The sequence below is a fragment of the Vidua chalybeata genome, chromosome 2 (assembly GCF_026979565.1).
Source record: "Vidua chalybeata isolate OUT-0048 chromosome 2, bVidCha1 merged haplotype, whole genome shotgun sequence".
NCBI lineage: Eukaryota > Metazoa > Chordata > Aves > Passeriformes > Viduidae > Vidua > Vidua chalybeata.
In genome coordinates this window covers 38,956,004-38,969,614 of record NC_071531.1, presented here as the reverse complement: position 1 = coordinate 38,969,614, position 13,611 = coordinate 38,956,004, and the positions used below count along the sequence as shown (strand labels likewise).

Sequence of the window (13,611 nt, the reverse complement as noted above, 5' to 3'; positions counted from 1 at the left end):
GGGCTGTTTGACGCGTGTTTTTTTGGTTTTTTTTTTTTTTTTTTGGTTTTTTTTTTTTCCCTTTCTTTCTTCTTCTCGTGGAAAACGATTAATTTGAAACAAATTAAGCTCGCCAGCCTCTTGTTTGCCAAACAGGCTGTTGGCAGTGTGCAAACAGGCTTTCACCCCGGCGCCGTTCCCCCGCTCCGCTCCCTGCTGCCCTGCTCCAGCCTTGGCCGCGCACCCTCCTCCTCCTGTCCCTGCCCCGCCGCGCCACCCCCCGCCCCAGCCCTACAACACCGCTTGATTACTATCTCCCTGTTGCCCTTAATGCACGATCCCGGTTTCTCTTCAGCCTCAAAATAAGAAGTGACACATGCACCACTAAACCAACTTGTGGGTAAAGCCCGCGGTTGAGAGGGGCTATTGATGGGAGCGCTGCAAAGAGACAAAGCTGGGGGCTAGTGGAATCAGATGCAGCCCTTAATTAACACCATCTTAAATAGTCCAACAGGCACTGAAGACAAAGTTGAAGAAAGACTTTAAGGCTGAGTGCCCCTCGACAAGTTCTTTTTTTTTTCCTCGTGTCATTCAATATTTAATGCACTGCGCTTGTAATGCTACTACTGGTGCTCCTTTCTCAGCAAGTACATTATTTTTTCACGGTGCCCATGGCCAGGGAAAACCCTTTAGGCAAAGAAAATCAAAATGTTTGTTGTTTTGGATGACTTATAACTCTTGTTTAACACAAGCACTTTCAAGAAAGTATAACAGGCGCAGCCTCTAAAGCAAACAACGAAATCCTTGTGACAGAGTCGGACACAAAAAGCACATTGTGTTATGGACTATCCCTTTTCTCTCCTGCTAGATGGGTGCCTGTCTGAGGCTGAACACCACGATGCCATTTTACTTTTGAACTATTGTTTTTGAGTTATGCCATGTGGTCAAAAGGAGAAGAAGGGAGGTTGTTTCCAAGCTCATAAGACAAACGAGTTGCCTTTCATTGAACTACCCCAGAGCTCCTTTAAAACGAGGTTTAAATGTCACCTCCATGTTTTTAATGGACACGGGGCTTCAGGGGCGACCCTTCAAAGCGCCTTCGTAATAAACGACCCTTATTAAATATGTCTCTGCCTGGGAAAATCACTTGGCAGAAGAGAAAAAAGGGGGAGCAGGGGTGGGGGAAGGAGAGACACGGTGCTGCCGGAGGAGCTCCGCCACCCCCCTGCTCCCTCCGGGGCCGGGACGGAGCGGAGGACGGTCCCGCTCCGGGTCCCTGCCGCCGGGCGGGGCGGGCCGGGGGGGGCGGGGGCTGGGGACTGGGGGGGGGGGGTTGCTACACGGATACACTCGCCTCCCCCCCTCGTCCCAGACCCCCTTTTCTCCCTCCGCCCCCCTTCACCCCCCAAAATAAGAGGCTGAATGAAAGGTTGGGGTGTTTTCCTCCTGACTTCTTTTTGTCCTTAGAAGAGCGGCGTCTGCGAGTCTGAGCTGCGAAGTTACTGATTTGCAGGCTGCATGTTAAGGCAGCCCATGTAAGTAATTTCTGCGGGCATCCCGGCAAAGGAGAACAAATCGTTGACAAAGGCGAGCCCTTTCAATTCAGCAGCGTCGTTAGGGAAACCAAAAAGTATTCTTCCTATAATAAGTTCCACTTCAAAGGATTTCTCATTCAACGGTGACTGCTTCGCACTTTTATTAAGTCCGGGCTTTTTCACTTGGCGGAATCATCTGTTTGGTTATTTTTCATCGTGTTTATTTTTCACCATTCACACAGTACTTGTATTAAATAAACAAAGAACAATCGCTCTGCAAATAAAAGTACTTAGGTGGGAAAAAAAAAAAAAGGGAAGCAGAAGAGGGGAAGAGCGGGAGATGGATCTTCTTTCTCACTTATTTGTTTATCTGCTGAAGTTGGGAAGGGGGGGTCCTAAAAAAAGGGGAGGGGAAGGGTCGCTGGGAGAGAGGCCAAAAAATATGAGACGTTCTGATGAAGTGAAAATTGACTGCGCTAACACGGCATGAAACTAAAGGTCAATGCAACTGTATCTTAATAGAGTGTCTCGAATCGAGGTGGACTATTTTAAATGCAGCTTGCTTTTGCTGCGCTCATTGCCATAGCAATCCTAACGCTCCATGTTGATGTACCATAAAAGCAGTAGTTTGAATTTCAAAGAACCTGCCTTTGAACTTCTCCCTGCCTGATTAGGCACTTGCGTGGTGTGTGTGTGAATGCGGGAGCGTGGTTGTGTGTGCTGAGGGTACGCGGGATGCGGGGGGGAGCGGTGGCAGCGCCCCGCCGGCGTTTGGGTGTCCGAGCCAGGGGGGAGCGTGTGTGTCTGCGTGTGAGTGTGAGTGTGTATCCCAGCACACTCCCTGATCCGTCCTGGTCTGCTCTACCTGAAAATATTTTTCCGGGATGATGGAGGGGGAAGGGGCGGGGGGGGGGGGGGGGTAGAAATGTGTGACAATCCATCCTTGCCAGCACTTCACAACTCCCTGGCGACATCTCTAGAAGCACGAAACACGCGAAGAAAACCCCTGAAAATCCTTGGTTCTCCCCACCACCCATCCTTTGAAAGACAAAGAAGCAGCCTATCCCGGCTCCCCAGCGTCCCACACCCTGCCCGTAGCGGGTGCGTTGGGGGCGCAGCCCCGCGACTCTCCGCCGAGAACTTCCCGCTTATCCATATCCACAGCCCCCCTCCCCGCAATGCCATTTCCCACACTCCCGAAATTTCTTATTCCCTTCAAACTTCGCTACCGCCGCTCTCGCCTTTAAAGGGCCGAGCGCCAGCAATAGTGTGTGGCGAGATGTCTCCCAGCCGCGACTACAAAGGTAGATGATTTAAACAGTGTTTGCTAGTACCACGTTTCGCCTAGGAAAAGATGAAGTCTTTGATGATGGCCAACTCGGTGTCAATAAGTGGCTTTCTTTGAGCCATATTCAGATGGGAACGTCTTGCTTGCCAATTGCCATAGAAATCCTAACACACCATGAAGATTGTCCAAGCGCCAAGCCTTCCGTTCTGGGCTAAATTACTTTGAAGTGGGGCAGGACGTGCACTGGTCAATGTTAACTCTATAGGGCGGGCAGGGAACACTAGGAAAGGGAGGTTGGAGAGGGGGGAAGCAGAAAATAAGAAGGGGAAACTTGTTTTAGACACTCTATACAAGGTTCTGCTCATTGTCAGATATCTTTTATCTTTTATATTTCCCATGAATGATTCATGTCTCGGTGGCTTTGTGTCGCCCTCCTTTTCACAAGAAACTTCATTAGGGAGCTATAAGTTTTCCCATTGATTGGAGCCCTCATTTATGAGTGTTTTTCTGCTTCGTATGTTGGTTATTGTCATTCTGCTTGAAACAACTCTTTGCAACCTGTTTCACCTTTACCACATTTAACAAAACTGACTTAAAAAACACTCTAACCTTTTGGTGAAACTGTTCTTGACATTTTGACCAGTCATTTTCGAGCACTGATAAATTACGGGGCGGGGATGCAATCACTCTGGGCTAGTTTTATTTAATTTATTTTATTTTAAAAGAAAATTAAAAGAGAAAATAACCCTGAAGGATGCCGACACACGATTCTGTCCAGATTTTTTCACGGATTTTATTCAGTTTTCCCCTCTCGAAACAAGAAACCTGTCCTCACTCAGCTTCTGAAAACTTGGAGGTTTTTCTTCTCCTTTATTCCAGTGATTTCCTGGCGTTATTTCTTGTCTGACCTCACTCTGTGTTTCAGAATCATCTTCTGGCATACGGTTTCACTTATATGGCTACTACCGAAGAGTAATGCTATTTAACTCATGAGTATCCTCAAGAGAATACTGCCAGGAAAATGTCCCTCTTTTGTTGTTGTTGTTGTTGTTGTTGTTGTTTTGTATTTTCCCCATCAGAAATAAGCATTTTAATTTATTAGATTGTATATTCCAATTAGCTGTCCTTGAGAGATGAAGAATGTCATGTGTATAAATAACTGACCTATGCCTGTGTCGTATCTCTCTGCCTGTCCTTCCCTCTCTTCCCTCTGTGCACGGGATGCCAGCAGCAGAGCACCCAGCTGCTCCATCATGACCAGGCACCCCGAAATCCTCTGCCCGCCCCCGCCCTTAGCCCGGTTCACGGGCAAACACCTCCAGGAGCAAGGCCCGCAGCCTCGGGGGAGGCAGGGCTGGCTCTGCCGGGAGCATCCCTCCTCTGCCTGGCTGCAAACCCAGAGGTAAATCTGAAGGAGAACCCTATTTACTCACACGTTCCTCTGGGCAAAGCTGGAGCATCTCAGCCACTCCCAACAGCTCACGGTGCTGCTCCTGCCGAGCTGTGAGGCTAAGGCTCCTGAATCTACCTGCTGACCCTCGGGGGGAAAAGGGGGTGTTTGCTCTGGCTCTGCCCCTTGTCTGTTAGTAAGGCACATGCAATCCATAGGAATAATATTTTTATTCATTTGCATGATTTTTTTTTTCTTTTTATGGGGTTTACAGAGATGAAAAGTTTTAAATTAGCATTTTTTTATTATTATTTAGGAGGTATCATGTGTCATAAAACTGTTGGGCAAGTGTGTGACCCTACGTGTAGCAAATACATAAAAATAGTGATATATCCCCCCGAGCCATAGTTTATAAACCCTGACATGTCGTAATGTATAGTGCAATCTGTTGTTGAAAAAATGCATAAATTAAAAAGTTCGTTTATAAATCAGCACCAATATATCTCTAATAAGATTACATTACATAAATTATTTTTTAAAAAGTTCATACCTCACTTTATTATTTTCTATGTATTCAAATGGGCTTTGAAAAACGAATAAAAAGCAAATTGAATGAACTTTAAAAAATTATTTTCTATTCAAGTTTTTTGTTTGTTTTCAAAGTAACGCCTGCTTCTTTAGATCCAACACAACAATATGAAGACAACGTTTCAAGGCTTCCAGAGTGACAGCACCATGCACTGTACTAATAATATAATATCTCTATGAACTATACATATATTTATATATTATCAGCACCAACACACCGCACGGAGGACATGCAGGAAAAGTCTGTTTCACATTACATCGTTCATTCAAGTAAGCTGAAAAATATAATGATTTCTTTTTTTGTACAAACCACGTCATCATAAACAACAATCTATCACCAAAATTAATAAGATAATTCTTTGGTGTGCTCTGTACTGTTACAGGGGAGTAAAAAAAAAAAAAAAAAAAAAAAGGAAAAAAAAGGGTGATGTCAGAAAATAAATTAATTTGACTGTACAAAATAATCGCGTTCACATACACGTTATTAACAATGACAAGACGACATCCACCATTCACGGCACACAAAACACAGTTCCACAAGCCCTGGGGGAGGGGAAGGAGGCTGCCGCTTCTTCTCTCAGGGTCTCTGAGGAGGAATTAGTGCTCTTTACTTCATTTGCGCCCCGCTCCTGACTGAAGGGCTCTAGGCCGGGGTGTCCCCCGTGCCCCGCAGCCCTCGGCTGCAGAGCTGGGTTGTTGGGAGGTTGTTTGGGGAGGTTGGCACCCCGAGCACAGCCTGTGTCCCACCCCTGGCTTCCTTCCCAGCAGCTCTGGTCCCCACTTCCCAGGTGACTCTGCCGGGCCACTTCAGGGGGATGGTGAAAAGCACGCAGGCATCAGCTCGGTTGGAGAGATGAAATAATATACATAAAAATAATAATTAAAAGATAATCTCTCTATGCCTGCCCCCTACTTCGGGACTCGTCAGGCCCAGGGGGCTGCTCCCTCTCCCAGCCCCCCAGGGGGCTGGAGGGAGCATGAGGCAAAGTCTTGGTCTGAGAGACGAACTTTAAAAAATATAATAATCAGAGTAATAATAACACCAACCCCAAGGAAAGGAAAATTCGCAGAGTTTTCGTGTGGGTTTTTAGGGGGAAAAAATCAAAAACGTATCACAGTATCACAGTTGTCAAATAGCAGCGTGTTTCTTTTATTCTCTGGCTAGGTTCTAGGAGCCATACAAGTATAAATGATGGAGGAGTGAAAAAGGAGTCCTGCATCTTTTGTCTTTCCTTTCGTAAATCGTTTGCACAATGATACGGCTAAGGATGAAAGAAAGGCTGGAGAGAAAATGCCGGGTGCATGTGGGACCCCCCGACTTGGGAGAGAAAACATCAATTACAAAGGAGCTGAACTGCAAGAGGGGTGGGGAAATGCATTTATTTAATTTTATTTTAAGGGATGTGCAACCTGTCCTTGACTAGCCAGAGCTCTAGCAGGTGCTGCTTTACAGTCAAGAGGCTGCTGCTGACCTGGGGCTTTACCCAGGCCAAAGAGGAGGCGCTGGGGTGGCAGCTAAGGTACTTAAGAGCCATTCCAGAGATCTTCTGGGTTCTGCCTGTTTGCAGCCTTTGCCAGCTTAATGTTGTTAAGAGCAATGGGCATGGGCAGAGTGGAAGATGGGCATCTCCATTGGCACTGTCCCTCTGCAAAATTGTGCAGCTCGGGCGACTGGGATGGCCCAGCTTGGCGTTATTAATGCTTTTATTTACCAAAAAAACAAAAACCAAAAAAAACAAACAAAACAAAACAAAAAAAAAAAAAAAAAAAAAAAAAAAAAAAAGAAACAACCAAAACCCAAAAAAAAAAAAACAACCACAAGGAAAAAAACTAACAAACAAACAAAAAAACCTCCGAGTCTCTTTAATTAAATTAGTTACCATACAAACACCATAGGGTTTTGTACATGGAATAAATAGCACAAGTCAAACCTGATGGCACTTCCACAGCAGCCCCCCGTGCCAGGTGGCTGCCTCTGCGGCCTGGGCCAGTGCAGTGGGGCCCGGGCCACCGGCAGCTTGGCACGGCTCGGCACGGCCCTAGGGAGCAGTTCTGCCTCCCGAGGTCCTGTGGGGCTCATCCTCCTCGGATGCCGGGGAGGTGTCGCGGCTAGAGGGGCTGCGGGGCCGGCGGGGAGCCCCCCCGGCCTGGCAGACGTACCACTCGCTGAGGTTGGTGACCGGCGGGGAGAGCGCGGCGGCGCGGCCGCGGGGCGGCTCGGCGGCCGGGTCGGCCTCGGAGGGCAGCGGGCCGTCGGGGGGTCCCGCTGCCGCGTAGCCCTGGGAGCCCGGCGGCGGGGAGGGCGGCGGGGACTTGCAGTGGATCTTCATGTGCTTCCGCAGGGAGCTGGGGTGGGTGTAGGACTTGTCGCAGCCGCGGATCTTGCAGTAGTAGGGCTTGTCCGAGGTGTGGACGTGGGAATGCTTCTTGCGGTCGCTGCTGTTGGCGAACTTCCTCTCGCAGCCGTCGAACTCGCACTTGAAGGGCTTCTCCCCTGCGGGGACACAGGGGACACACGGCACCGTTACCGGCCCTGCCCGCAGCCCGCCCGCCGCACCGCAGCCCCTCCGCAGCGCGGCCTCCGAGGGCGAGCGGCAAGGGCAAACCTTCCCCTTCCCTTCTTTTCCTCCCCTTTCCCTTTTTTCCTCCCCCTTCGCGACAGTCGTGACATGCCCGAGGTTTCCGACTTTTTCCCCGTGTTTTGCTGCCCGTCACACGTCGCTGGCAGCCCTCAGGCCCCGAGTCCCGGGCTGGCGGCGGCAGGGCCCCCCCGGCCTTGTTTGCCCTCTGCGGCGCTCCCCTCGCACACGAGAAACCTTCATTACCGCTCTAATGACCGAGCCCAAACAAAACCTCTCAATGTCTTTGCCTGCGAGGGCTGGCGTTTGCCGGCAGCCTGGCTCGCCTGGCACATCTCCTGCGTAATCCTTTCCCAATGGGCACTGCGCTGGAGGAATAATTAGTTTGGGGGAAATAAAAGTAACACCTGTTTAAGCATCCCGGCACAAAGGAGGGAGCACCCCGCAGCCCGGATTGGGAACCTGCAAGTTGGAGGGACCAACCCAGACACCGGAGATGAGGGCAGCGTAGCTGGTTAGCCTGGGAAAATTTGGGTCTAAACGTGTGCGGATGATCTACTTTTAAGGTTTTTTTCACACTGCTTAACAGTTAAAGGGGTTGTGAAAATCAGCACGGGGCGGTTAGCCTGGCGTACCTTTCTCACACACGCTTTCTCCTGTAGCATACCCTGGAATCCATATGTTATGGTACTTATAGCCATGTCCTTTCCCATAGTTCCCGAGCCGACCCTTCCTTATAGCTCCCGAATAGGGCTGGGTAAATGCCTCTCGCTGAGACACCAGAGGAAAAAGAAAAAAGTGCCAGATCCCCGTACCGAAGCTTCTTACAGCGAGTTTTTCTCACTCTGCCATGCTACTCGTGAGTTCAACACAGATAGATCTGCACTGATAATCTTTGTCATTACTATCGCGACTCTTGAGTCGCTTTAGACGTGGCTGATGCGCATTTTCAGATGTGATTTGCTCTGAGGGCTCAGAAATAACAACCTAGCAGCTCTCTCGGTGGACATTTTCTCTTTACCAGCAAGGGATTTTTACTGCTTCTCCCCTCTGTAAGATCGTATCGCGTTTATTATTTATCGAAGTAATAATGGAAATGAGAAAAATATTTTTATTTTTAGAAGCAATTTCTAGGCTGCTACTATAGAAACATACACCTCCACAGCCTATTTATGCATCAATTTGTTCCATTAAAATTGACTCACCTAGCACCAATGTAGTAGCGCTAGAAAGTGCAAAGTTTATCTTGAAAAAAATAAAGGGAGAAAAAAAAATTTAATTGTGCCTCGTGGGTTTTACGCGTGCCTTGTGTGCATGAAAACCTCTGCACACCCCCGAGACAAGCTTCCAGTCACTTCGTTTGTTCATTAATTACTATTAATTTTTCTGGGAAAACAAAACAAATCTACGGGAGGTTTTGGACAGTTTCTGTCTGTGTTACCCCAAGGATGAAGGTTCATACATTCTGCTGCTGACCATGACCTGCAGAGCCCGAGGCGCAGCCCCCTGAGAAATGCTCCAACCAGCTGGACCAAACCGTGTCCACTCCGTCAGGGTTTTAGGGAAGTGTCTTTCCTCTTGGGTTCACGCGTGGGCACCCTCGCCAGACTCCAGATCGCAACGATCAAATTCTCCATAAGTCCAGGACTGGCGAAGGTCCCGGTGTGTCCCCGTTATGCTGACGAGGGCATCACGTCAGAGTTTAACCATTTGTAGGTGGTTTCAACCCACGGAAGGGGGCGAGATGCCGGGCGCCGTCCCCTAACTCCTCCTGGCAGTAGCAGTGCCGGCGGCGGGGAGGGGCACAGATGAGGCTTGGGATCACTTTTTTTGGAGGGTCTAGGAATCGTTGGAAGGAAACCTGACCATCCTGAGCATCGTCTTTGGCGAGGGAAAAGTAAAATTGCAGAAGGGACTAGGTCCCCATTCCCCCTAGAATGCACCGGGTTTGGGAACAGTGATTTGTTCCCAAAATAGAGCAGTAGCTGCAGAGCATGGCATGCAGCCCCCGAGGGGATGCTTCTGGGGGAAAAAAAAAAAAGAAAAAAAAAAGAAGAAAAAAAAGAAAATAAAAAGGCCCCAAACAACAAACGCTTCCTGAATTACGGAAATACTCTTCTTCTTCCTGAGGGATTACCAGAAACATTCAAAATCGCCCAATGATACGATTATGGTGTTATTATTCTCCCCCTCCCCCCCCCCCCGCCCCCTCCGGGCGCCAAATGCCCATAAAAAAACGAATAGTTTGTAAATCTCTCCTGCTCCCAGGCTGCACATGACAAAGTTAAAGCTGAAGTGGCAAAATGACAGTAATTAATCTGGTAGGAACGGACAGAAAGTTTAGGATCCCTTGTCCACTCGAAGGCGTGGGGAGAAATACGTTGAAAAACGTATTTGCCCTCCCATGGGCCGAGCTGTCATTCGAGGTGAGCTATTGCCCCCCACCCTGAGGGCTGCTTTGGTGCAACGACCCCTTCTGCGTGGATAGAGCCTTTCTTTGTGGGCTCATGCACAGACACCCTCCCGGAGACTACGAGTAGCCCCAAGCTAAAAACTTCTCCAAATTTTCATTGCAAGAAGCCACGTCCCACACATTGCCTCGGGACAATGCTCGACTTCATTAAGAGCTGCGAACTGTGCCTCGTACGTATTTGGGTTTTGGTGGGGGGATCTTTTTTTTGGCTGAATCTCTGCCTCCACGCAAGCCTCTCCGGACTTCTTCCCACCTCCCTCTCGCCTGCCCCTTGGAGCTGAGATGGGTAAGGAGTTTGAGGAGCCCAGAAGAGTCCGCGGTGAATTTTAGTTTTTCAAATAGATAACAAAACCGCGGGCCTCCAGCTAACTCATTCCACGGTGTCGTTAACAACAAAAAGTGTCAGACATTACCCCCTCCTCTCCCCCAGAGAAATGTCCCCCACACACACCATCCCTAGCTCGGGGTGTAGAGCACTAGGCACCCCCAGGGCTCCGCTGCTACATATGGGCTCGTGCCTGACATATACTGGAGATAAAAATCTATAATCCTTTCAGCCATGGGCCATTTGGTTTTACATCGGAACAACACGTTGTACGGTCGCCGCTTTTCTCTTCCCAAGCAGCAAACAATAAATCAAGAAAGCAATTACGGCAACTCCACTTCCTTAAGTATCCTCCAAGGAATAATATTTGTCTGCCACTATAAATCCCGGCTTCGTTCGTTTTGGGCAGTGTTTTACACCCAGATGGAAATGCGTATTTCGGGAGTAGCGAGGAATGAGGAGAAAGTGGGGGAAAAAACCCAAACCAAACCAAAAAAAACCACCAAAACCAAACCCAGAAAAATAAAACACTAAAAGGCTCAAAGACACCCCAAGCCCTTCCAGGGGCCCCCGCCTGCCCCCGAGGCATTCTCCGAGGGTGCCGCTCCCTCCTCCCGTACCCCGCCGAGCAGTCGGGGAGACTTTGAAGTTTGCTTCTCAGATCCTCAAAGGGAGGGAAGCGTCCTCCGGTGAGAGCCTTCCCCCGCCTCGCTCCCTGCTTCCCTACTCCGCGGGTACTGCCGCAGGCGGGAGCAACCCAGGCAGCACCAGAAGCCTCGGGACCGGAGTCAGTCCGGTAGCCCAGCGGCACGGGCAGCCCCGGCAGTGCCCTCAGCATCCCCGGTAGTTCCGCAATATCGGTAGCCCAGGCCGGGGGGTACACCCAGCAGCATCGTTGGTCCCGGTAGTAGGGACAGTCCCGGAACGAGGGTAGCCCCAGGAGCGCTGGTCACAGGGGCAGTCCGGTAGTCCCGGTAGTACCGGCAGACCCGAGCACCGCCACTGCCGCCCGCAGCGCAGGGGAACTGCGCCCCCAAGAGCCCCCGCAGCCCCATCTCCGCCGGGCCAAGCGTCACCCGCCCGGCTCCGTCCCCGCCGACAGAAGTGGCAGGAAGAGCAGAACCGCCGTCCTTCGGCGTGGCGGGGGGAAGTGGCAAAGCGCAGCGCTTTCCAGACGCGGGGTGAGCCCCGCAGGGTGCCCCGGACAAGGGCGGCGGGAGTAGGGACGGGCGAGTGCTCATCCTCTCCTAGCTCTTCCGCAGGGGCTGCTGCTCGTCTTCCCCCGGCTCTGCGTTATTTATTAATCAGTGTATTTATCCGGTGGTGCCGGGATGCGGGGAGGTGGGTAGCGGAGGGGGTGGGGAGGGAGCTGCCCAAGGTGAAGGGGGGGGTTGAAGGGGGGGGACGGGACACGTGTGTGCAGGGCAGAGGGGCCGGGTGCGTGTACGTAGCTGTGTGTGCGTGGCCCGTGTGCAGCCGAATTACTTATTCATGAAAAAGTCACATGTTCGGCGGTGCGTAGGAGAGGAGGAAAAGAGGAGGAAAAGGGAGAAAAAAAAAAAAAAAAAAGGAAGGAAACCCTTGCGGGTGTGTGTGTGTGTGTGTGTGTGTGAAGAACAACCCACCTGTATGAGTCCGCTTGTGGATCTTGAGGTTTTCGGAGCGAGCGAAGACCTTCCCGCAGCCGGGGAAGGGGCAAGGGAAGGGTTTCTCTCCCGTATGTACTCGGATGTGGTTGATGAGTTTGTATTTCGCTTTGAAGGGCTTGCCTTCACGGGGACACTCCTCCCAGTAGCACACGTGGCTGCTCTGCTCGGGCCCACCGACGTGCTCCACGGTGACATGGCTCACCAGCTCCTGCATCGTGCTAAAAGTTTTGGAGCAAGGCTTCCTACCGCCCGGTGGCGGCGGCGGAGGTGGAGGAGGCGGCTCCCGGTCGATCCACTTGCAAATCAGCTCTTGCTTGATGGGCTGTCGCATGTATCGCAGGAAGGCCCCAGCCGCTGCCGCCGCCGCCGCGGCCCCGACGTGGGCATGGTGGTGGTGGTGGTGGTGGTGGTGGTGGTGGTGGGGATGGGGGTGGTGCGGGTGCCCGTGGCCGGCCGCCGCCAGGTTGAGGTTGACGGAGCCGTAGCCTTGCAACGCCGAGGAGGTGGAGGCGGCGGCGGCGGCCCCGTAGTGCGCCTCGGCGCGCCCGTAGAGCTCCCCGCCGGCGGCCGCCAGCCCCAGACGCATCTGCCCGTTGAGCGGCGGGTGGCGGCCGGCGGGCGCGCCCTGCTCGCCGGGCGGCGGGAAGGCGGCGTGCGCCCCGTCGGTCGCGCCGTAGGTGCCGGCGGCCGAGATGAAGACGCCGTGCGGTGGCGGGTGCGGAAGGTGTGGGGAGCCGGCGGGCGGGTGCTGCTCGCCCAGCGTCCCGTGCACGGCGGCGGCGGCGGCGGGCAGCTCCCGCCGCAGGAGAAAGTCCCGGCCCGCCGCCTCCCCCGACGGGTATCCCGGGAGGGCGGCGGAGGGCGGCGCGTAGGCGGCGGCGGTGGTGGCGGCGGTGGCGGTGGCGGCGGCGGCGGTGGTAGTGGTGGCGGCGGGCGCGGCGAAGGCGGCGGCGGTGAGCGCCTCGGGCGTGAGCTTGAGGGCGGCGGGCTGCGCCATGTGCTCGGGTCCGAGCGGCGTGAGGGCGCCACCGGGGTCGCCGCCCGCGTCCCCGGGGTGGAGGTGGGCCGCGTGGTGGGGGTGGACGTGGTGGTTCCCCAGCCCCGGGAAGCCTGTCATGTTCTGGTGAGGATGGGGCTGAGCCGCTGCCAAATCCGCTAATCTCAGTGTCGGGTTCCTCTTGCTCAAAGGGGGCTCCATAACGACACAGCCAAGCCCATCTACGCTCGCTGTTGTTATTTTTTTCCCTTTACCCGCCTTCAAAAACATGTATATATTAAGCGGCTCTTTAACTTCTTTTGTCTGCGCTCCGAGCCCCGCGCATCCCTGGCCCCGCTCTGCCCGCCCGCGATTGGCAGAGCCCTCACCACACTTCGGCGGCGCGCTGGGGAATACGGCTCGGACACCGCGCCGGAGGGATTGGACGGATGGCGATGATTGGCAGCGGCCGGGGCCGCGCGATTGGCTCCCTTTCAGGCCGCCGGCGCAGCGGGGATCCGCCCCCGCCGCCCCCCCGGGCCCCCCCGCGCCGCCCCCCGAAGTTGCACTTGTAAAACTTCGCGCGGGGCCCGACGGGGCGCCCCGGCGCCTCCCCCGCCGCCCCCCGCCGGCAGCACCGGGCAGCACCGGGCAGCAGCTGCCTCTACTCCCCAGGCACCGGACGGGGCGCCCTGCTCAGGTGCTCCACCGTGTTTACGTTTGCGGGGCCGTGGGGTTTTTGTCCTCGCCTGGCGGCAGCCCACTCGCGCGTCTGATGCCCGGGTCTGTGCTCAGTTTCCTTTTTTTTTTTTTTTTTTCTTTCTTTCTT

At 52.9% G+C, this 13,611-nt stretch overlaps 1 protein-coding gene across 1 annotated transcript; it reads right to left on the bottom strand.

Annotated features, from left to right (window-relative positions):
• Positions 1–6,629: 6,629 nt before the first annotated feature.
• Positions 6,630–13,073, bottom strand: ZIC5 (Zic family member 5). Its single transcript, XM_053934969.1, is given in 4 exon segments — positions 6,630–7,274; positions 11,783–12,658; positions 12,661–12,740; positions 12,742–13,073. Coding segments are annotated over 4 exon segments (1,743 nt in total). The 3' UTR covers positions 6,630–6,819.
• Positions 13,074–13,611: the final 538 nt, after the last annotated feature.